This window comes from Haplochromis burtoni, unplaced genomic scaffold (genome assembly GCF_018398535.1).
Source record: "Haplochromis burtoni strain Fernald_Lab_line unplaced genomic scaffold, NCSU_Asbu1 Contig_2, whole genome shotgun sequence".
NCBI lineage: Eukaryota > Metazoa > Chordata > Actinopteri > Cichliformes > Cichlidae > Haplochromis > Haplochromis burtoni.
Window position 1 is genome coordinate 5,424,171 of NW_024582363.1, and position 25,433 is coordinate 5,449,603.

The following is a 25,433-nucleotide window of genomic DNA, read 5'->3' on the forward strand; positions in this document are numbered from 1 at the left end:
TATCAGACACCTATGTGATTGACGGCCGGAATTTTCCGCCTGCCAACTGATTTGATCACACCGCTATGGGTCCAATTTAATTTGGGGGGAGAGGGCAGGCTTTTGTCAGTACGGGTGAGATAAGGCTGCTGCTTTTACAAACCCTTTAAACAAACTGAGCAGGGAAGGGCCTGTCAGTTGGTAGTGATCCCCCTCCCAATCCTACAAACACATCCATGCCTACACTATCCCTGGCTTTAATGAATCTCCATACCTCACATTTACATCCACATGCCAAATAGGTGATAGGATTCTAGGGGTCAAAGTAAAGTATAAAAGGACAAAGACTACCCTGCAAACTCTTGAATTCAGGCACATAAAATAAACAAGGATAAACAATATTTGAGTGTGCTCCTGATTTAAACTGTTTTCTTGAGGTTGATGTTTCATTCCTGTGATGTGGCATGGAGTGTGTGTTGCAGTACAACTCAAACCCCAAACACTTCTACCGCTTGAAGTACAGTTCTTCCCACAACCATCCATATCAGCAGAATGCTGCAAGCTTTGTAATCTTATACATTTCTAATAAAAACACACATTGAGGAGCAACAGGGAAAATCTAAGTCGAGGTGCCAGGTTGAACACATTAGATTACTGCAGGAGTGAAGTCTTACATTTCCCCCCTACCCCCCACCCACCCAAAATACTAAGATGACCAGAAGACTCACACACAGTAGTGGCGTGCAGTATGCATTAATGATTTTTCGGTAAATTAGTTTATTTGCTTATTTGCTGTGATGATTAGTTTATGTTCTTAGGTACTGACAAACTATCTATATGTCCTTTTATTGAACATATAACATAGCTGTTTATGGATGTAAATGTACTATATGTGCACTTTCGAAGCAAACAACAAACATGCAGAGGCAACTCATCTTGATTTAAAAATAGAAAAGAGGTATTAAAAGGCAAAATAAAATGGCAAAAAACAAACATGTAGAAAGGGTAAGATGTTTCCGGTGTTCTCTAGGTTAGCTGCATCTCCTTGTTTTCATTTTTGCACCGTATTTAACGTGCTTCCTGTGCGTATGTGTTACGCCATTCTGAGAAGACCTTTTGAAATGTATTTTTAAGCTAATTCCGCCTAATTCCACTTAACAAGGTAAGCTTTGATCACTTTTTAAAAGTCAACAGCGAGTGACTGAATGCAGAGGATTAAGACTAATTTTGTATCAGAGCCCAGGGTTAAAACCAAACATAATAATAACCATAATAATAATATAGCTCTTCATCAGTGGATATATATGGAGTTTACAGATCACCCTTAATATATGTTTTATTAATTTCTGAGACTCAATAATTCATTAATGATTTAAAAAAAGCTTGGTAAAATTATGTATTTTATAGTTAACAATTATACCAAAGTATATTACAAAAGACTGCACATGCAACTGTAGCATGCATCTGTTGCGATTTCTTGTCATCTTATTGTTTTAATTGTTTTGAGGTGAAATATTCCATCTCACCTGCACAAGTGTTTAATATCACACCACATCGCACATTGATATCCATTTTTTCATACTGCAAATAAATGCACTAAACTAAATAGACTAAATTTACAGTTATAAATCCCTTACGAGTATACTGTTCCAGGTTACATCCTTTAGAAGTAAGCATATTCTTTGAGTGTGCCTCCAGTGACCTCCTTTTTTATCACATTCAAATTCTCAAGCTTCTCTGTAAACACTTGGGTAAGAGGACGATCTGTGATTATCTTCTCACAATATGGCAAAACAAAAAAATAAGGTAACACATGCATACATATGGTATTTCTGTTCATTTGCTTACAAGTAGCCTTCTGCCCTGACGAGCACTTGGAGAGAAAAAAAAACCAGAAAAAAATCTTGGCTAACTAAATGTCATCTTACAGACTGCTTTATTTAAATGTTACATATATAAATAATTAGCCTGCCAAAATTTGAATACACACCACAGTGCTTTGAACATTTTCTGTTTAATTAACAGTAAGGTCACCTAGTTTAGATGAGCGCTTCTTATTTGGTAGCCACTGTAATTGTGCTTTGCATAATTAGATAGCTAAGTATATTTTCTTCTTCATTCAATAGACACTTTATCAGACAATCAATCTATTCACTGTGATACAGCTGTGTACAGTGTGTAGATGCACATATGATGTATTTACACATTTCCAATCAATAACCACACTATCAAGACTAAACTCACACATTTTTAAGATTAAGTGTTCCAAGTTCTTAGATGCATAATAACGTATCTCCCCTAATGCACAGCATCTTCTGCCTAATTTGTTAATGTCCTACAAAAGAGCCTTGGGGCTCCTGCTATAAAAAGGAGGGAGAAATTACTTTTTTTAAAAAGCCACAAAAGAATCATGGGTTGAATTGACATTTTTCAGCTAAAATCTTAATTACTTGCTATGAAAAAGAAGCTGGGGAGGCTGATGAAGTTGCCGCCCCTTTGTCCTTCTCCCTTGTTGACTGACAGATAGTGATAGTGAGAGGCATATGTTTATAGGAGAAGACACACAGGGAGCTAGTCTAACAAAGAGGGAGAGATGAGAGAAGAGAGGAAAGAGGAGGAAGCCTCACAGACATGCCATGGTGAAGTGAAACTGAAAGAAAGCCAATGCTGGAAATCTCTCTCTCTCTCTCTGTCTCTCTTGCTCTCTTTCTCTCTCTCTCTTTCCCTGTCTCCTGAGTGCTGCTGTCCAACTGAATCAACAGCAAGGCCCACACCAGTCTATTATTATCTCTTTAAGCCCATGGATTCCACCTGCACCGCCTCCACCCTGATGAACTGGTTTGCTGTGTGGGAGGCGAGAGAGGCAAGCGAGGGGTGGCATGATGCTGCTGGGTTGCCCAGCTGGAGGATTGTGGGAGTCTGGGAAAATGCTTTTCTCTTGGGTAAAGGAGGCTTGTAATTGTAGAAAGGGGAAATAGATACTAATTGTCTCAGTAATGGTGTGATAGAGAGGGTGATGAGCAATGTTGGGCAAGTTACTTTGAAAAAGTAATTAATTATAGTTACTAGTTATTTCTTCAAAAAAGTAACTGAGTTAGTAACTGAGTTACAAGATTCTAAAAGTAATTAGTTACTTGAAAAGTAACCATTGCGTTACTTAAAAAAAAACAGTTTAACCCTCTGGGGTCCAGGGTATAATTGGCCATTTTAAACTACTTTTGATGTTTCCTCTACATTTCACCTTTAAAAACGATTTACTTTGCCTTGTTTGGTATCATCAGCACAACCTCATGTGTCTGAATTTACAGCTATGTTTTCATTTTTGCATACTGTATTAACACAATTGATCTAAAACATAAAATCAGTGTAGAAAAAGTTAAAAATTTTACTGTAACAACCACAAACATGTTTAATGAATCATATTTCATAACTTGAAATGCAAATATAAATTGACAATTTTAAAATCATATGCACAAGTTTTGCAAACAATACAGTTATTTGCAGCCCTTTTTTAATAACCATTTCAAACTATTTACGCAACAATCACATGTTCTGCATTAAATAAGATGCCACACAAATTATTTGTGCCACTCCAAAAATATCTGTCCACTATAAAGGAGAACATCACAGCCTGACCTGCACAGCCTGCAGGTCTGACAGCAGCAGGTGTATCACTCCTGTTTCTACCTGGAGACAGTGGTCGCCTCATTGTTCTGACACACAACACAAAACTATCCACAACACTACACACTAACTACACAAGACAACACATTAACTACACATTCCAAACACGCTAAACGTCACAAATCTCTCCCATCTTAAAACTCGCTCTCTCTCTCTCTGTTGTCTTTCTTTCTCTCTCTCTCTCTCTCGCCATCACTCCTAAAACTTCCCCCTCTTCCTAAACAACCAAATGTCCTGTTGCCGTATCATTTTTTGATTGGTTCAAATGGTGCATTTTTCCACCAACACGAACGGGCTGTTTTTTATTTTTGTTTTTTGGTCATAAGCAGAGAGTGCTTGCTAGCTCTATCCTTAGACAGTAAACGTGATGAAAGTCTTCAGAAAAAAACACCGCTTATATATTGTTTATCATGACTCTGGATTTAGTTGCCCTCTTAGCACAATTTAAAAACTGGTATATATCACTTTATTGCTTTGTCATCTTGAAGTGGTCATGTGATTGGCTTTCCACGACTACTATATTCTTCCTCAGCCAAACAGCAGCACTCATGCCATTGTTTTTTCCCCCTTAGCTCCAGGTGTTGTGCCAAAAAGTCATCGTTTGCCAGAAAGTGATTGCCGTCCGCGGGAGCTTGTAACGCTGTTATTCCCATCACTGATGACACGTAATGTTGTGATCAACAGTGTGATGGATACATGTGTGAATGAAATGCCAGCTGACTTGGGTCAGTGGCTAGCTCACCAATTCTAGTGAGCTTTTGGCTTTTCTATTACTAAGACCACTATCTTTTTATGTCTGTGTGGTAGACTCAGGGAGCACTGTTCCTTGATCTCCCTCTCTGCTCCCCTGTGCAGTGGCATGTAACGACACTTTTAAAATGTTAATTGCAGCTTGATTAGTTCAGACAGTGGGAATAAAAGCAAAAGCAAACACTAATTGCAGGGAAGCAACAAGAGAAATGAGAATATTACCAAACACAGCCACCTTGCAACATTCTTTTCATTGGATCATTGGAATTCTTTTTCCCTTCTCTTCATAAGTGATTTTTGACTCACCGAAACATTTGCTCTGATTAGTCGCTCGGTCCACAAACACTTTGGCGGAGATGACGTTGCCAAAAGGTAGGAACATTTGCATGAGCTCAGCGTCTCCAAACTCCTGGGGCAGGTGATAAATAAACAGGTTGCAACCTTCTGGCCCTGGTGATGAGAGCAAGACAACAGAAGGGTTATGTGGGAGTGTAATGTGCCTGGTGAGAGAAAGACTGACCATAATAACATGGGTGGAAAAAAATAACTATAAGGCAGTCTTGACAATAATCCAGTAATGCAGGAACCTTGGAAGCACTTCACTCTGTTTATTTTATCGGTGGCACAAATATTGGCTTTGTTAAACCTGGTTATTGTGGCATTTGCGGCGTACACAAAGCCTAATCCCATTTTTTCTAGTGTTATAAGGTCAAACTGTATGTTCAGGTTGTTTTTGTGGTTTCCATTTGAATCTTTCTAAGAGCCCCATTTCATACAATAACTGCATAAAGAGGGGACACTTCACTGAATCAGATTATAACGGTTAAATTTGACTTTTGTGTGAGTACATGTGCTGAAAATAGCAACACACAGACAGGTAGAAGCAGAAATAGGAGAATGAAAAGAAAAGAAAATAGCCAGATTTAACAACATAACCCCAAAAGAAGTTGAATTAAAGTAAAAGACTTAGACAGCTATACTGGGAAAAGTGAAGCACTGAGACACAGAAAAACAGAGAAGAGACAGAGCACACATTAAGACATAAGCCAAGTTTTTGCCCCAATTACTGTGTGACAGTAGGACTGTGTTCCAATCTCTCTCCATCCTTCACACTCATCCAACCAGCTGCCACATATTGTACAGGCCAATCTGGATAAAGGAAGGAATGAACTGGAAAGAGAGTGAGAGAGGGAGCCATGGACACATAGAAAGAAAGAGAAATGTGATGGACTCAGGGACAGTAAGCTTGCAGCTGGCTGCCTGGCTAGGTTTCTTCCCTGTCTCATTGCTCAGGGTGATAGCATGACGAGATGAGACTTGGTCTGGTGAGAAGGCTGATAAGAGGGCTGCAGTGGTGGCTGGCTGCAGTGCTACTATGCCTCGTTGAGATAGAGAACACACACACACATATTGGTTGACAGAGTGAGAATTTTTTTAAGCAGTTATACACTGTATCTCAGTTCTCTCTGTACAGATTTAGGTGCTTCACATAATGTTCACATTAAATTCTTGCTTGCTTGAAAAGCTTTTTGTTTGAAAGAATAAAATACTAGTGCATGAGGACTTTTTTCACATTTGCCTTACAAATATAATCCCCCGTTGTTTTTGTTATAATCAACTTCAGTATGCTACTGCATGAGCATGTAACTAATGAATCTTTATGTTATAAAGAATACACTTAAACATTAAGGACTTTTTTATGCTTTAGCACTACGAAGTGAAGATTAATTGCACAATGCACCGACTAGAGAATAATGGCACCATCAGGATTTACACTTGTTTCATACGAGCCTGGCTCTTACTCTGCCATTCTTTCTAGCACTAGGTACAAAATCTCCTCTGAAAGTAAAGGTTAACTGTGCACAAAACAGTAAGGTGATAGCACATTTATTTTACCCAGAACAATTGAAGTACCTCTACCTGGCAACAGAAAAACAGCCAAGTTGTCTGAAGGTGGCAAAGTAGGTATATAGAGAGGGATATAGGAAGCGCAAACTTCACATTCACTTCATAGAGAGAGCTATGGCACTTCAGTTGGTAATATTTCGGCTAGATCAGTGGGTAACAAAACATTCCAGATTATTAGCTTAAGAAAAATGAGTGTTTTAAAATAGAGAGCAAATATTTGTGACAGCAGATAAAGGTGGCGGTGTGTCTGTGCCTTGGTGTCTATGTTGTTCTTCGTGTCCAAAGTATAAGATGATGATAAAAAAGAACATGCCAGTCTCCTGTGGTGATCTAATACTCCTTTGTACTGTCTCATACACAGTTTCTAAAGGTTCACATTCCAAGGATGCCTAATAAAGTACTCCATGGTCCAAGACACCAGAGTAACATTAGAATGTGTGGCAATCACCTAGGTGTTTGAATGGTGGATTAGGTATATGATGGAGAAGTTGGGGGTGTCCAGTAAAGACCTAACTAGTGCCTTCATGATGGTATATAAATAAAATGCTATAACCTGTAGCCACTGACTTCCAAGGGCCATAAATTTGAGGTGTGGTTGCTTCTGGGTTACTGGCCATCAGTGTTTTCATTTTGAAACTATTGGTAAAACAACTGGGACATGGAGCCATGGACATGTTGATGTTCCCATCTACTGTTTAATGGATAGGCATGTAACCAGTCACTTTCCTCATGCCTCTCCAGACCTCCCTGGTGTCACTCTGCTTGTCCCTCTTCAGGTTCAGTGGAGTAGTGTTGTAAAATAAGGAACGGCTTCAATTGACGTTACTTAAAGCATTATTGTTTAGGCTGAACAATAGGAGTTAGTTGTCATTTCACACTGATGTTTTGCACACAATTGGTAGTTAAAGATGCATTAAGTGTTATGTAGGTACCAGGTGTTTGGATAAGTATGTGGAACTAATCGATATCATGTTGGTAATACTGAAAATCAATGATATTTCTAGAGAAATATATATCACAAAATAAACAACTTTAACGTTCTAATTTTGTCAGATTGATGCACCAAACTCTGGAATATAAAACAAAACAACAACAAATCTCTTGTTTTGACATAATAGAGAATTAGTTGTATACTGTGGTTAAAATTTGAGGCATTTTTATTTATCCTTGTGGTTGATTTAACAGCAGTGTAACAGTGTATTGACATGACATATATTACTGTCAGTGTGTTTTGCAATACTGAATTAAAATACTGTGGTGCCTAACAGGCTAGTGTTGATATTGCTGGATAAAATTATAATTTTGAATTTTGAAGGACTATTACTGTTGACATATCACACACACAGCTAGACTGAATCCAAATTGCTAGCCTTCAGTGGAAGGATGAAGCTGAAGTTTGACTCTGCCTGTGTATTCAGGTTTAAATGTATCTTGTTAAATGGAAGGGCTGCAGACTGTGGCAGTGGCCCGAGACAGGCTGGGACACCAGCCAAAACCCACAGGAGACCAGAACTCAGACAGGCCACTGGCTAAACCGAGAAGAGCTGTGTGATAGTGTGCCTATGAGTCTGGCTGTCTGTATTTGCATTAATGTGACTTCTATGATTCTTGCTAATTATTAAAATGTTCAAATGCATCACTGGGAGATGTTAAGTAATTGCCTTAACGATTCTATGTTTCTTCTATACTGTGGAATTATGCCAGCATGCAGCTTGTGTGGATAAGTATGCCTGCATTCATTTTCATTTGTACAGTTCTCCACAGTGACCCTGTCATGCGCACACACTAGTGACAAAATATGAACATAAACTAACTTTTCCTCCAGGCAATGCTGGAAACACTCAGTTTCAAGTCCATATATTGATTATTCATACCACTCTACGCTGTCTCATATAATCATATAGATGAATAATTGAGACTGACAAATGGTGCCAAAAAGAGTGATTTACCGTCACAGTATATCCTATACTTTATTATATCTGATGCTGTGCCATAAGAACGAACACTACACTAGGAATGGTAATAAATGATTATGCATGCAGCTAATTAATCTGATGAATATTTATAACCACTTAAACACATTGTAATGGACTGATTAAGCAGTCCAGCACTGCGAGTTTGAATTAGTGCAGTTTTTGAATAATGACAGAGTAACTTTCCATCTCACTGCTAATGTTCTTCTCTTTAAATGGGGAGCCTTTTTCTCATATTTTCCCCAGCCAGCTTTTTCCCTCCCTCGCTAATTCAAAGCAGCGCAGCTACATTAGAATGGAACATGGCAATTATCACCTTTTATCTTGGGTGGGCGCGCTTGCTCGCTCTTACCTTCCCTCTGTTGCTGGGGAATGATGGTTGGTTGCTGGGGGAACGCTTGGCTGATTGGCGCATAGGCGGCAGGGTAGGCTGCTGTTGCAAAGGGAGAACCAGAGTGGAGTTTTTCACATCTCCATTTTCATATTTGACACAACAAAACTCAAATCATTATTCCATTGTTCATTTGTGTCCTCTAGACATTGCATAAATAAATTGCATGATGACTGGGAGCCTGGGCTCATTTGGCTGGCAGATCACTTCACAAAGAGAATGGTAAAAGGGGAAGTTCAAGTAAGCAGACGCATAAAGAAAGGGAGTAAGACTAACACCATGTTAATGAGAGCTGATGTCATGCACAAAGCAGTGCTCACGACAGGTCTGTGTCATCTCTCATCCAGGAGGCTTATGGTAGGTTAAAAATCTCAGCTCTTGGTGTACTTTTAGAATTAGGGTTTTTGTGTGGGTGTATATCAAGTCAATTAAAAATCTTCTTTGCAGTTCTAATGTAATGTAGCCTGATCCAAGAGGAAACTGGCAAGTCATCTGGCAATCGCTACCTGTCATGTGCCTGCTGATGTGACAAACCGAATGGGAGAGGGAAGAGGCAAAGGGACAGATGGAGGAAGTGAGGGAGTAGTGAAGGTAGGAGAGACAGCTCACCTGCGTAGTGCTGGACGCCAGCATAAGCCTGTTGGAGAGGGTCGGTCACTGTTGGACTCTGTGCTGCACAGAGACGAAAAGAAAGACAGACAACAAAGAGCAAAATTAAAGTAAATGAGACAAAGAGAGGATAGATAGCGGTCAAGACGGACACAGACAAAGAGAAATAGAGAGAATGTTAAACAGCACGACAGAAATTGTGGTTAGTTGCAGAGAAACATCGGGGGGTAAGATCACACAGGGAGTGAGAGAAATTTGGGTTGTCATGTCTTTCAGTTCTTCAAAATGCCTGTTCGTCCCAGATGTTTGCATCAAATATTAACTACATGCCAAACAAACCACTTTGTAGTTCATTACAATTGCAGCTGCCTTTGCATAATGCAAAAGTGGAGAGTGAATGTCTGTCAATTTTTCAGGAATCAGTCCAAGGCAACATTAAGAAGCTGAGAACAGACTGAGACATATCAAATTAGCCATAATTGACTGATGGATGAACTGATGGATTCATCATGATACTGGGCTGGCTTCTCAGAAATCTGTCAAAGATACTGTTGATTGACCCTCAAGCCTTAAATGCTTCAATTCAGCTGAAAAAAATATGATCAGAAAGTGAAGTTTAAAAGAGCCTTTTGAAGTTTTAGTTTTGCATGAACTAATATAAGTTGTTACAACTGACAACTTGCATTGTAGCTCTAGTATGCACCAACATGAATATTGTTTTCTGTGGTAAATCTGGTGAGCTGGCCAAGGACTTTAAGAAAATTCCAAAATCGTGGCTAATCACAATTTTGAGCAAAATTGAATGCTCAAAACTTATAACAAAATTTGGTTGATGAGTGAAAGGTAGAGAATTTCAGGACATTGGCAAGGCTAAAGAAGACAACATCTGGTTAAAAAGAGTATATATAAGCGGATATATCCATTAATAGATATCTGTTTAAGAGGTATTTCTGTTTATTTCAAAAATGCATATACACACACAGAAGGTGCTTGGTTTGAATTTTATCTGAGGTGTGTCCTTTTACTTTTCAACCAATCTTCAACCAGTAATTGTTAACATTGTTTAGATGTTCAGGAAAATTTGTTTTTAGCTGTTGCTGGGTGAATGTACAACAGAAGCATAATAAAAAAAATAACACACTGTCAGTGCAAACAGCTAACAGTGTCCAGGCCCAGAACAGACTCAAGACTCAGCTAAACCTAGATATTCTCACCTGGGTAAGGGTGAATACCATTGGTGTAAATGGGCTCGGATGTGGGCTGCCCATTGCTTTGAGGTGGGAGGGCACTGAATCCATTGACCCCAATAGGAGTGGCTATGCTGGGCACGGCTGTGGCAGAGATGCCTGGGGGTGTGCTGGTGCCTGCAAATAGATACAGAGTCATTATGAAAACTGCAGGGTGTAGGCAACAAGCTTAAAATTTGGTCCAAGAAAAGTATATTCTTGTAGTGAAAAATACATGTTCTCACTTGTACTACAATATAACATGCATTGAATGGGTACAGATGTGTACATTTTGACTAGGGCTGGGTATCGTCACTGATTTCTAGAATCGATTCAATCCGATTCGATTTGAATCGGGTAAATTTTGCCTCAGACAGTCAGAAATATTATAATTCTAATCACGTATCAGTACATTTCCATATTTTTATTTCTATGAAAAGAAAGCTGACACTTGCGAGACTTTATCAAAGGTGTAAGCATCACAGCAGATGCCTTTGTGTCAAAGGATCCGAGGATAAAACACAGAAAAGCATGAAGGCGACTTTCCTGGCCTGGGATTTTATAGCAGATAACCTTAAAAATATTCTCCAGTAGATCAAAAACAAAACAAAACGTAATCAACATATTAACATTACCTAATGCTGCTGAAGTGAAGCAAAGCAAAGTTACAGAGGTTTTATTAGAGACACGGCTAAGCCTTTTGCAATTTTGCATAATTTTAAAAAGTTTAAATTTGTTCAGTAGCCTATTGAACAGCAGCAATGAGGCTTTCTTTTCGGAAGTAAGTAAAAGGAAAAAAACAGCGGCCGACAGCGCTGTAAACAACGGTAGACTTGTGCGTAATAAGCAAGTGAATAATGAAGAAAACAGATTTTTAGACGGGAAACTGTTCTTGAAGTACACTGAGAGAGAGAGAGAGAGAGAGAGAAACAGCGAGCTCTGCATGAAGTGTGATTTTATCGTGGTGGAAGCAAAACAGGAAAAGTCAGAGGGAATTCATCACGATGTTTATGTGACGCGAAGTTTGGATCTTCTTTTGCTGCTGGTTCAGTCAATATTGTTTACAGAGAGATAAAAACCCGCAGCTTCAGAATCTAGCGCAAAAAGGGCGTAAGCACGAAGCCTGGACCCGCTGAAACATCAGAATCAGCGAGCTGTCAGCTTTCAGCCCAGACCGTGTCCGCGCTGTCGGGTGAGAAAGGCGACATCTCATTGATTCTGATGCGTCGGCGGGTTCGAGCTCTATGTTTACATCTTTGTGCAGAATCTGTGTACCTGCTCTCATTTACTGTTTTAGCTGTTTGGTGGTTCTTGAAATTTTGTAAGGTTTAACCTGAAATTCTGGCATTTTGGGCAAAGTACATTTATATTTAAAAATCGATTCAGGATTTGAATGAATTGATATCACGTTATCCAAGCCAGAATTGATTTTAATCGATTAATCGATAATCAAAACCCACCCCTAATTTTGACCCATCATATAGGTGTACTTTAATGTTGTATAAATGGTTACTTACAGTATTTAGCATGAACTAAAGACATACTGTAGCTAGTCAGTCAAAGTAGCAAATTAACTAAAGCTGGTTCTTTCACTTACCACTGCAATACAATAAAAATAACATAAAAACATTTAGACTGTAGAATGTTAAATGTTGTTCTTCTGTTGCAGCAACTGATTCACTTACAAAACAAGGTACAGTAATGTGCAGTTTAATCCACAAGTATTTGGAGAATTAAACAATTTTTGCCCTTTGGCCTCAGTGGAGGAACAAGCAAGACATGATTGAAGATATTATTGCACACTTTCACCTTTTGGTAAAGCAAGGGTTTAACAAATACTATAATCTTTCGACAAATAATCTTTCCATGGTCTCTGACAGTGAACTCATCTCTATACTTTTCCTACTAGACCTGAGTGAACTTTTGATACCATGGAACACAATATTTTACAACAAAGATTAGAACATGCTGAAGGTATTAGTTTGGTGGTTTGAATCATAGAGGAGTCTTCCTTAAACACTAAGGTTAATATAGAGTTCCACAGGGTTCTGTGTTGGGACCAGTTCTATTTATACTATACATGATTCCTGTTGGGAATTTTATTTGAAGGTACTGTATAGCATATGTTTTTGTTGCTCTGCAGATGATACTCAACTTTGTCTATTGATGAAGCTGCATAACACACACCAATTTGGTGTGTGTTAACCGAAAGAAATGTCTTAAAGACATAAAGTCCTGGATGACCTCTAATTTGCTGCTTCAAATTCAGATAAATCTGAAGTTGTTGTACTTGGCCCTAAAAGAAAAATGGTGTCTAACCAGGTATTTACTCTGAATGTCATTACCTTGGTCTACAATAACACTGTGAGGACTCTTGGAGTCTTTATGTCCTTCAAACGACATATTAAAAAATATATAGGACTGCTTTCTTGCATTTGTACAATATATCTAAAATTAGAACCATCCTGGGTTCAGATGCTTGTTCTCTTCACACACAAGCCCTGTACAGTTCAGAATTCATTCTGCTACTTGTGTCAGTCAGTACCATAACATTGACTCCGCCATGCTCAACAGATGATGTAGTATGACTTCCTGGCACTTTTCTCTTTCCATCATTCTGGTAATCTTAGTTAATCTAAGATTTTTTGCAGAGCTGTGTAGGCTCTTCTAAATGTTTTCTGACAAAGTCGAATCTGGTCTTCTTGTTCATGAGTGTCAACAGTGGTTGATAAAGGTGTCTCTTTATTGTAGACTTAATTATATGGCTCCTTCTTTAAGAGTGTTCCTGACTTTACAAGATGTTGTGAGTGTTTTCCTTTATCAAGGAAGGTTTGGCTTGGTTTGACTGAACATTCAGTTTTCAATTTAAAAAAAGCACTTAGTCTAGATGCACGGTCAATCATCCAGGTAAGGAAATCCCAGAAAGTTGTTTCTGTTTATGTGGACTTTGTGTTTCAGTGGGAGAAAATGCAACATTTGCCACTGAAAAAACAATGTTCAGCACAGAGTCATATCCTTCTGGGAATGACTGTTGATTTGGCCACTCCTAAAGTTTTGCTGTATCAGTTTGTTTTGGGAGTTTTTCAGATTAGTGAGTATTCCTTTGATTGCAATGTCCCTTTGGACCTTATTTTTGGATTTCTAGTAAACAGTTGCCAAAAGCAACTTTAAAACTTGGACTCAATCACAGATCTTTCGTCTGCGTAATTTTTCATAGAAAAACAAGGAAATAGTCTCACTTGGCCACGAAACTGCTTGTTAGTCAATTATCCACTTACATTTGAGCCTTTGGAAATGGGGGGCTTTGTATACAGAATGGCTGTAATTCATAAACAGTCATTTAACAATATTTTAATACAAATTCAAATTTGTATCAAAGCTGAAATTCTGTATTTCACTCACATCTTGTTTTTTTTTAATTTGTGTACAGATGCAAAATGACAAAAACTGTTTTTGTCCAGATACATATAAACCTGAAAGTCTACTGGATGTAGAGACCTGTGTCTTTTTTTCATACCAACTTTCCTCCTTGCGATGATATTCCAAGTTTGTCACCTTGTCGGTGCATTTTTATGCTGATGGATTTTTATTATTTTTCTTATCTAGGTGAAGGGCATTTAAGTCATGTAGGATTATGTTTTATAGGCATTACCTGGAATATGTAGGCCTTGTGGATTACAAATGCCAGGTACAGTGTCAAGCCACTTTATTTAATACATTTGCAATGACCCTGTCTTCAGGCAGCCTGCCTACTTAGTGTCGAGCCATCAAAGCTCCTCATGACAAGGGCCAAAATGATAGTTCAGACTGGGGTCCAGGATTATCTCACACAAATCTTTGCTCTTATATTGTATAAGCCAAGGACTCTGCATCCAAAGTCATCGGATTGGCTGAGTTCCCAGAAAACACTGTCATAGAGACACAGAAGGAAGGAGTGACAGACAGAAAGAAAATGAAAGATAATGTGAGAGAAGAGGAGAAAGAGACTCTATAATGTGGCTGCCATTGAGTGTAAAGGAATGCTGTACATCTTCTCCCATCATGCCTCACTCAGTACAAGGCTCTTCTTCCTTTAATTCAACAATGACAGTGTCTGCTTTAACCCAGAAAATGGGACCTATATCTTAAAAAATGTAACAAGGGCAAAACTAGAAAGGCCTTGAATTAATATATTACTACTGCTTCTATAATTCTTGCTAATGATGAAAATGTTCCAGGGCAGGAGTGAAAAATGAAAAGAAAAGTCCTGAATGGCTGTATATGTGTGCTTTTGCACATGCCTCTGCTCTTGCACCCTTACCAGCTAGTAGTGTGTGTGTTAATGTATACCTGAGGAAGGTGTCATGGGAGTAGCCACCAGGCCGTTGACATTGAAAGCTGCCATTTGCTGCATTTGTGCGGCAGCGATGGCTGCCATAGGGTTCAGGTAGGACCCTTGTGTTGCTGCCATCAGGGCTGCTTGCTGTTGCATCATCTGCTGTAGGATTAAAGAGCAGTGGGGAGAGGGCGAATGGTGGGAGGGATGGAAGGAAGGACAGAAAAGGAAAGTAGGGTGAAATAGCCGCAGGATCAGAGCATGTTTACTCTCACATCTCTGTTTGCTTGGCCAATGCCTTGTTCTTGAACAGAGTGGTTTGTGTTGCCCTGCAGCTTTGCTTCCCAGCTCCTGTAAAACTGCATTGGCCTTGTGCTTATTATACAGAAACGAAAGGGTATGTGGTGAGATGAGTTTGAGAATATGTATTTGTATATGTACTGTATATGTATAAGTGTGTGAGAGGAAAAGAGGGACAACAGTGGCAGAGTTAGAGGAAAGATAGTGAGTGGGCGATTCTCACCTGTCAGGGTGAGCTGTTAGCTACTGTGTGAGTGTAAAATCTCACAGACTCCTAACTCAGGCTGTGACTTTCATGTGTGAATATGAAATGGGGGTGGGAAGGGCTGACAGAGAAAGGGGTGGGGTGGGGGGAATCGATGTGGGATGTTAGTAATAACGTGCACCTCTGTCTGGGTAAAAAGAAATGTGTAAGAAGACGAAAATGTTAAAAAGGCAAGCTCGCATTTGCAGTCTAGATTCACAGGCTGAGTCAGAAAATGCAGGAATGAAAAATGAATATGTATGCAAGTAAAACAGTGTAGTGCTGGGCATATGTGATTAACAGCTTCCCTGGACAAATAAGGGGATAAAAAGACAATATAAAAAGCAGCGCTGGATTTTTTCTTAAGCCACTTTAATTTGGGATTCTTAACAACTATTTGATAGTGTAAATCACTTAAGGAACCATTCACTGGGAGTGCCACATGCCTAGTGGGAGAGAGTGTGAGTTCAAACCTCAAATCACAACAGTTTTTGTTTTCTTTTTTTAAAGCTCACCGTCTCCTCCCCCGCCGGGCTGAGACTTACAGCATGAGAGTAGGCGCCATAGGCCCCAAACTGGATGGTCATGGGACTGAAGATGCCGAGCTGGCCTGCCATCTGGTGCATTCTGCGCAGGGTTCTCTCCTTATCAGTGTCGGCAAATTTGACCACCAGGCTCGACGAGGCACCCTAGAGGGGAGATTTACAAGGTTGATTAAATAGTCAACTTTGAAATTAAAAATACTTTTGTAGCTATGCTTTGATTTTTTTTTACATTTTATTTTGGTATGCACCCTATTGTTAGCCAAAACTCGCTGTATAAATGTTATAAATTCATGATAAACTTGAAAAGACAAAAAGAACTGCAATTTTTTATATAACTGCAGCAGTTTAAGGAGTCGTTGAACTGCAGTTGTTTTTAACCTGGAACAGTTTTTACCTGGAACAGTTTAAATATGATCTGGGAACATCTGGCAACCCTTAAAAACAAAGTTTTCAATCCCATATATTGCATTGTCATAGTTCATGATACTTTTTTAACAGTATTTGTTTCCCATGGGGAAATACCTAAAAATAAAAAGTACATTTTAATAAATGTCCAAACCTTTTTTTTAATTAAAACACGAGTGTGGATTCCCTGTGTGAAACAAGAGAACTGGTGCAACTCATTTCTGTCATTTAATGTCCAGTGCACATCATACTCAAGCCTTTAAGAACTCATATCTCTAAACCAAGGAGGCCACTGGAATTAAAAATTCCCCTCATATGACTGCAGTCATTTAGCTGTCAGCATTAAATGGAAAAGAATAGTGAGTGATATTTGCTTTTGTGAACTTTCTAACTCTGCTGTATACACTGAAAGTGAACTGTGATCCTAACCAGATCCCACAGGAGTCCAAGTCCCCCACTGGTGAAGCTCCACTGAATACAGCACCGGGTAATTAGGTCTGACAAAAGCCTTCGGCATGTGCAGGGCGAAGTATTGACTAATGGCTCTGCCTTATGGCAGATATAGTTCTGTATTGATGTCCGCGCTCCTGAGTTTGCATCCAATTAAATCATTTGAGAAACAGAGACCAGAGTCAGTTCCTCATGCGACACTCAGGCAAGAAGAGAGAGAGAGACTGGGGAGGGGGGGTATGTCAGGCAAAGAAAACAGCCACATACACTGTCAAGAGAACTAGTCTCCTATTTAATTACAGGCAGTGCATGCTGGGAAAGAGCACGGAGTACCACCAGGACAGAAGGACAGAGACAGCCAGGGGGCAGTCAGGATATGATTAGTAAGATCATAAAAGCAAAGTCGCGGTGAGAAAAGGACTCCATAATCACAACTTGGATTCATCTTTCACAAAATGTCTCATCCTGACAGGGTCAGTACAAATTCGGGCTTTGATTTAAATTTCCATATTTTCTTGAGTTATAGAAATCAAAAATGTGAGCTGCATAGGACACACAAAGATAAGGGTGATCAGGGTGAGTGATGCTGCGTACACCCGTGTCTTGTAAATTATTTCATGGGACTTTTTGTATCATATACTGAAGTTGACAAAGGTAGACCAAACTGTTCTAAAGATTCAAATTTAAGCTTAAGGTACCATTTACAAAAGGAATGTTTCCAAAGCAGAGCTACACCAACAGATAATCATAGAAATAAACAGAATTCCATCTCGTGTAGGTGAATTTTGCAACTATATAGTACAAAAGTGTTTATCTTGCTGTAGTTGAGCTTTACTCTATGCTATTTCAAAGCAATTCATGCAAAAAGTGTGTCCTATTTTTGTAAGTGCCTCATGAAATTTTAAACAGTAACAGATAAGCGATAGTGCCATTGAGAGGGCAGTTTGCCAGGGTTTTCACATGCTTTCTTTGGTCAGTTATGACTGCTGAAATAAATCTTGCATAATTCGAAGTTCATATATTTATCCAGCCTACACGCAACATTTATTATTGATTTTGTGCAATTCCCTAAAGTCAGTCACCGTTTTCTTAAACGCTATCCTCCCCTCGGCACTATTTCTTGCCTTTGTAAGTCTATAATTTTCTGTATAAAATATAACTAATATGTACTGTAAATATCTATTTAGGAAATGCAAAATGAAATAAGTTCTTTTTTTTGTTTGTTTTCTTTGCAAACTATTTGAGGATGTTAACATTTTCCTATAAACATTGTACAAACACATCCAGGAGAAAATGTTGGCTCCAGCTAACTGTGAGAAAGAGGCTGGAATGGTGGAAGGAATCAGCATGGACCCCAGGGACAGTACATCTCAGATGGGATCCTATCAGAGCCAGCCAGCACCCTACCTCAGGCCAGAGGAGACCCATCTGGTGTTTCTCCCTCGATGCCATTTCAATTAGTTAAATCAATACGCCGACATGGCGCCGTTAACGGCACAGTTTTTCCCTTTCTAATTGCATTTCATTCCACCTTCTGACCTTTTTCTGTTCTTTCTCAACTTTGTGGGCCAATTGAAGGGACTGGGCTGTTGGATTTAATGAGGCTGGCACTAAGCAAACATCTTCCTCGAGCGTTGTTGCTCAAGTTTGCCTACAGCACAGGGGCTTGGCATTTAGATTACATTCATTTTCTGCTTTGTGTATCTGTGTATTCTTATATTCATTTAATACCTCATGAAGAATGCATTGTGATCATCGGGACTGTGAAAGCCCGAGGCTCCCTGTACTCACTGCGCCGTGACTCAAGATGAGGCGAGTTTGGCCTGGTCTCGTTTCACCCAGCACAGTGTTTTGTTATAGACGACAGCACGGGAGGAGAACCACTCTGCAACGTCTGCATAGTCTGCGCGTAGCCTTGGCACTGGCGTTAAAGCAGTACAACAGCCTCTGCAGGTGTTTTCATTTCTGCCGCTCATGTCAGAGCCAAGCATTTCCGACTTTCATAGTATAAAAGCCAAGGGAAAAAAAAAATCTTACCCTCAACTCTGAACAGGAGAATTACATATCCTCACATCTCAAGGCAACTAGATCCAAGATCTAATCAAAAAGGCAGATTTCAGTGTGATCCCTCTTACAGATTAAGAGTGTCTGTCTACATGAAGAAAGAATAGTATCTGGCCAGGTAATGAAGGAACAGGTGGTGGCAAGCAACAAGCACTGGATGCAAAGCAGCTACTCCTCACTGGTTGCAGAAAATCACAAGCTGACAAACAAACAGAATAATAACCTCGACCAGCATGACTCCTTTACCTGGAGAGAAAATGAATTTTCCGAATTTGATAAGGGCCAACAGGGAGCCTTCACTTTTGACAGGTACAACTAAGGAATTTGTCACAGGTTCAAAAACGAATCTAATTTCTTGAACAATGCACTTGACTTGTGAAAATCTCCTATATTGGATTTTGTATAGGTCACAAAATGTGTAGATGGAAAAATACACAATGGTAATTGAGGGATTAGAATGCAACTACACTGGTGAAATCGCATTATGCTTTTATCTCTGCATTATTGTGATACAAAGACGCCAGTGTTTACAAAAAGGGAAAAAGACACATATCGTCAATCCTTTACAGACACTTGAAAACAACAATAATAACAATGCAGTATAAAAACAGTTTCAATAAAGGGAAAACTGGAATTTCAAAAAGCACTGTAATGATTGGCCACTAACTCACTAAGAACCATTTTTTCTTCACATTATTCACTAATTTTGAATAATAAGTAAGACTTTCACAGTTGTCTCAGCTTTCTACACTTGTAACTGACTCAAAATTATGAATTGTGTATGTAAAAAAAAAATGAGAATAAAAATAAGTAAAAACGCTAAAAGAAGCTTGTTTGGTAATTGGATGGACCTCTGTGGGCTTTACTGTATGTGGCTGGATCGGTATGCACATTTTGTCCATAAATAACAAATTTTACCTTTCATTTGTAAGGAGCACAAAACAAAACTGCACCAAATGTGGTACAGTATGTCAGTTACAAGGGTTTTTACCGTGGCTTTTTGTTTCAAGCTTTCTGTGTCGCAGGGACAGTGTTTTCTGGCTTGGTCTTATCTCTCATTAATCCAGAACTACATTATAATATCATACACATGCACACTCTTGTTTCTGCCAACAGTACCGAGCTCCACAGGTTCTGTCAGCCACACTGTGATACCAAACATGACAATGTCTGCAATTTGCTGGGTGTTGTTTGCCTGCCCCTGGCTTTGCCATTTGAAGTTTTGCCACCTGTGTCTCTGCAGCCTTATAGTAATTCAACAGCTGAACCGACGAGAATGCCAGTTCTGTGCTCAGTCATATTTTAACTTAATTTTGAAAGCACCTGCAATCTGCAATGAACATCAATTAAAGCTATGATCCAATCTATCGGCAGATGCCCTTAGGTGACATCCCTTGCCCTTAAGCTTCATTAAAGCCATTTGTTTTGGGCCAGTGTTTTTTGGTATTATTTATAGCACGTGTGTGTGTGCCAGGTAACACAGATGCTGTAGTGAGAACATTAAGAGGAAAAGAGAGACAGAGTGAGAGAAAAATCTTTGTTCAAGGTTCATCCAGACCTCACAGCTGGCAGGAGGCAGTGAGCATAGCAACCCACTCTCTGAATCCTACCTCCTGTTAGTTAGTTGTTGACGACATGTGGCAGTAATATTATCCAAATTAACTGCATCCCCCATTGGTACCAAAGCCTTAGTTGGATACTAATGGCCACCTTGCCTATTAATCTGAGAGGAAGCTGGATTTGGGCAGAGGCGGACAACAGGTGCAGGGATAGAGGGAGAAAGATATGGATAATATAGATTATTAATGAACAATTGGATCTCTTGATCTGCCCCAGGTTTATTTGGGGCTCCATATGTTGCCTTGGACAGTTTATCTGCAACAGAGCTCAGGTTTGTTATTGACATGGTCTAATGTGGCTGCATTTGTGAAACAAAGTAGACATCATACACAAACTGTGCAAAGGTTGCCAGCACGAGTTAAACTTGTTGAAAAAGAAAGAAAAAAACCCCCATCCTATTGCTACAGTCAATTATGTAAACTTTCTAGTTTCTCTACAAGATATTTTAAGTAAAGACAAATATTTTGATTAGAATCAAATTTCAAAAACAGTCCCAATATAAGTGCAATTGATCAATACGCAACATGACTTTTTTTGGCTCTTGACCTGCTACCCAGTGAATTTTGACACTCGATATATATATGCCACAATGTTGGTTGCAAACTATATTCTCACGCAAAGTTAAAACATCTCCTCCACTTATTTCCCTTTTTCACTACTTCAATGTAATGCAAAATGAGGATGCATCAAAAAGATGTGTAAATTAAATCTGGCTTCCAAGACACTATCTGGCTGCCAGGAAGCATCCGTAAATATTTATGGCGGAACATCAGTGAAGTGTGTGAAAGTGCGGATGTCTGCCAGAAAGTGTGTGCATGCTCATGTGTGTGTCCAGCTGTGCAGTACCCAACACACACAGCACTGGCAGGGAGGTGCTTTGTAATTCGTCATTTCTTTTACTTAAGCGTTTTTTTGGTAACGTTGTTCAAACCTAACAGAAGCGTATCCAATTCATAAAGAACTGCTGTTTGACAAGAGTTACAGGTTTAGTGGTCTCATTCTTCAGCTAAAGAAATAAACACCAACTAATGCTATTTCAGACATTCATCAAACCAGTCTCCCACATTTTACCCAGTATTTACAATTCCTCGCATAGTCACATACGTGGTAATCTATATTCCAGATTACTTTCTATCCGAAGGATGCAAGGTCTTGCATTTGATGTCAGCAACTGTTGTTCTTTGTAATGAGTCAATGGGTGTATTGAGTGTTATACTTATGTAGTTTTCCTATTTCTGTATAATTTTCAACATCAAGTTTTTTTTGATGATTTGATATAAATGAGCTTTTATAAACCTACAAAAAAAATAATCTCTCTCTATCCTCATTTATGACCCACAAGACGTTTAGGCAGTTTAGTCTGAAACTGTAGTTAGCCAGCAGTGCATAAAGTGTGATTGCGGGACTCTATAAAAGCATAGAGACCAGTTATAATGCTGTCTCTTATTACATGTCATGTTAAGCCAATGTAATTCAGTTTTGTTTTTACAGCAGTACCTCACAACAACAGTTGCTTCAAGGCATTTCATACTGCAAGGTAAAGACCCTACAATATTAGACAGAAAATCCCAGCAATGAGGTGTTCCTCTACAAGCACTGGGCAACAGTGGGAAGGAAAAACTCCCTTTTAAAAGGAAAAAGGAATCCCTTTAAAAAAAAGTTCTAAGAACCACAAGACTGCACCTGAGAGCAAAATGCTCTATTAGTATAATATGATGCTGTGAAGTCTTTAAGATATGATGGGGCCTGATTATACAAGACTTTGAATGTGAGGATTAACTTCTGGATTTAACAGGGAGACAGTGAATATGAGAGAAATATGATGCCTCTTTCTGCTCCCTGTTAGTACTCTAGCTTCAATATTTTGGATCAACTCAAGCCTTTTCAGGGATACGGAACTACAAAAGTTTGATGTATAATTAACAAATGCATGGGTTAGTTTTTTGGAATCACTCTGACACATAGTGTTTAGAATTCTAATGATAATGTCTGGATGAAAGAAAGCAGTGCCACATATTTGTTTAATGTGCATGTTAAAGGATACATGATGATCAAAAGTTACTCTAAGATGACTTGCAGTGAAACTTAGTTTCTTGGTTTATTTTGTGATTTGCGTCATGTGACTTTATATATCAATATAAATGGATATTGTCTGTATAGCTACGGAAATGTATGCAAAGTTTTCTAGTACTATTACCCTAGCACTTTTAATTCTTATTCTTACTTTTATTTTTTCATGTCTATTTAAGCGCAATTTATGACAGTATGTTTGCACTGAAGCACCGCAGCAATTTCCTAATGTTGTTAACCTGCTCAACATTTGGCAATAAAACCCTTTCTGATTCTGATTCTGATTCTGATTCTGAGAAGCATATATAACATAAAAATGCTTCAGTCCCAGCACAAAACCCTTTTGAACTCCATGTCATTTTATGTGTGAGAAAAAACTCCTCGTAGCACATTTCTTTTAATGCCAACAGTGTATTGTAGTCAATGTAGAAAAATAATGTGAACAGCAGTACTGAATACTGCACTGAGATCTAGCAGGACAAGCACTGAGACAAACTCTAAATCCTTACTGAAGCTCTTCAGATAAACTGTTACCCTGCAAATGATCACTTAGTTAATTTAAAACAAATCTTTTGAGAGCTTTCAAAATGAAAGAAAGACTGGAAATCAGCCCATAATTAGCTAATTCAGCAGGATCAAGTAAGTTTAAAAAAAAATTATTCAATTACAGCAACTGTGATGCATAGCCTGTTAATAAAGATAAATTGATCATATGTAAAATCAAAGTACTAATTAATAGCCAGCAATTGTCAGCTGAGGATTGGACTGCAAGGGCTCCGTCCCAATCACTACTGGGATCATCTGGAAATCTAAACCCCTCCAGAATTATAAGGTGGTGATTTAGAGAGATTGGGTGAAGGGCTTGGCCATTTCAGAGGGTTCATCCAAATCGAACGGAGCCATTTAAGGTGGTTTAGGAATCTGACTGAAACTATTAATACTAAGAACTAAAGGAATACAAGGCTCAACATGAAAAGACACTGAAAAGACACAGTACAGAAAAGCAGAATGGCTCCTGCTTTCTTGAATGACAAATAGTAAAATTTCCTGCCTTTATGGAAGTAGCAGTCTATTTTTGCAGGCAATATAAACTAGTGGAATGTCATTTCCTCTTTAACATATGTGTTGTCTCCTTTAAGGAACAGGTTTTCTAAATAATAATAATAATTATAATAATAATAATAACTTTATATATTTATTAACAATATGTTTTATTTATTTTAGCTTGTGCAGATAAGCATGGCTACATAATTGTACCTTAAAATGTAATGCTGCTTCCGTTACTCTCTAGATCTCACAGCCACTGGTGCTCCTCTTTGTCTCATGCTGGTTGAGAGAGGAGGGACCAAATTTAAGTATTATTTTATAAAAAGTAACCAAATATATTTCTGCTTTTTACATCTTTAGGCAATTTGATCTATAAATAAGCTTGGGAGGTGTATTATTATTGACAATGTAACGTGTCCGCAACCCTGTACTTTGATAGATAATACCCGGGGTTTGATGAGGAAATGTAAAGCCAAAAGTTAATGGAGGGGTGATAAACTGTAAGTGTCTCACAATATTATAAAGGACTTAATGCTGAAATGTCAGGAAGCAGTTAAGGAAGCAAAAGCAGCTTATTAATCTGACCTCATTTTGAAGATCCATCCTAACTCTAGGGTGCTTTTCAATATTATTGACTTACTTGTTAACCTCCCTTCTAGTCTCTGTAATGAGGCTTTCCATGATAAGTGTTTTCAAGTGTTTTAAATATTTAATATTCTTTAACAAAAAGTAGTCCCATGACAGGGACCAAGCTATCACTGTTAATAATTTGAGTTTGATGAGATGTTTTCAAGACATTTCTCCAACACCGTTTGAAGAAACGGACTTTCATCTGTCCTGTTCATATTACAAATGATTCCGTAATTGGTGCATGCGTTACATTTTTGCAGGCAGTTTAACCCTCTCAAGGCAGGCGTTGCAGATTTGCAACAGTTAAAAGCTAACAACCTGATTACCCCACATACATATTTTATGAGGTTTTTTACTCAGAAGTACCACTGCAGGTATTCTTTTGTGCATTAGCAACAAAAACTTAATTTGAGCCTGAGAGGGTTAACTTGTGTAGTTTTTTTCCCCTTTGACTACAAAATGTTCACTAGCACCTTAATAATGGTCCGTGTTTTTTGAATGCATGATAAAGTTTACTACTATATAAAAAAAGAAAATGGAAATATGCTCAGAATTGAGTTTCAAAAGAGGTGCACATTATGCAGTGGGAGTAGTCATGTGGAAAAGAAAAAAACACTTAGTCAGTGGCTGCCTCTTGGCAGGGTAGAAAGTGTCAACAAGTTTACCAGTGTTGTTGTTTTAGACTAGTCTGCCTCAGTGATTTTATAGAACTCAGACCATAGGCAAAACAGAAAACAGTAAATATGAACAACCTTTGGAAAACTTTCACAGAAAACTGCTCACATCAAGTGTAAAACACAATTGCTTGCAACTGTAGTAAATGAACATGACAACTCATGGCAGCAATTATGACAGTACTTGTTATGAGCTTGTTACTCACAGGCATAGTCTGACCACCATGCAAGCTGTTGATGGCGGCCTGTGCTTCTGCATGGCTGGAGAACTTGACAAAGGCACAGCCTGCACAGATAGAAAGAGAGAAAGAGAGGAGAGGCGGGGAGATCAGCAGGATGGCCTTGAATACCATTGTTTTCATGTTATCTGGTTTGTAAATATATTCTGCCACTTGTGTGTTGAGTGCATAACTGAATAAATCAAGCTAATTGTACTAAAGGCATTAGCTGCTTGGAACACCCTGTCTCTTGCCCATTTCTAATTTGACCCCCACCACTTTAGAGCATGGAGCCAAGGCATTTACTATCATGACTTGTTTGTGATTATTA

General features: G+C 38.7%; 1 protein-coding gene across 13 annotated transcripts in view; it reads right to left on the reverse strand.

Moving 5' to 3' along the window:
• celf6 (CUGBP Elav-like family member 6) overlaps window positions 1–25,433 on the reverse strand; it is a 153,531-nt gene that overhangs the window by 14,758 nt on the left and 113,340 nt on the right. For 6 of the 13 annotated variants that reach the window (XR_315235.2, XM_042218560.1, XM_005912926.2 and 3 more), the window contains 7 exons: window positions 25,091–25,170; window positions 15,895–16,068; window positions 14,850–14,997; window positions 10,509–10,658; window positions 9,295–9,357; window positions 8,647–8,727; window positions 4,720–4,863 (listed from right to left, as the gene is read on the reverse strand). Coding sequence is in view for 12 of the 13 variants with exons in the window: in XM_042218560.1 (XP_042074494.1) it covers window positions 4,720–4,863; window positions 8,647–8,727; window positions 9,295–9,357; window positions 10,509–10,658; window positions 14,850–14,997; window positions 15,895–16,068; window positions 25,091–25,170 (840 nt within the window). In the remaining variant the exon portion in view is untranslated. The remainder of the gene's footprint in view (window positions 1–4,719; window positions 4,864–8,646; window positions 8,728–9,294; window positions 9,358–10,508; window positions 10,659–14,849; window positions 14,998–15,894; window positions 16,069–25,090; window positions 25,171–25,433) is intronic. The other 7 variants (XM_005912930.2, XM_005912929.2, XM_042218552.1 and 4 more) reach the window with 5 other exon arrangements.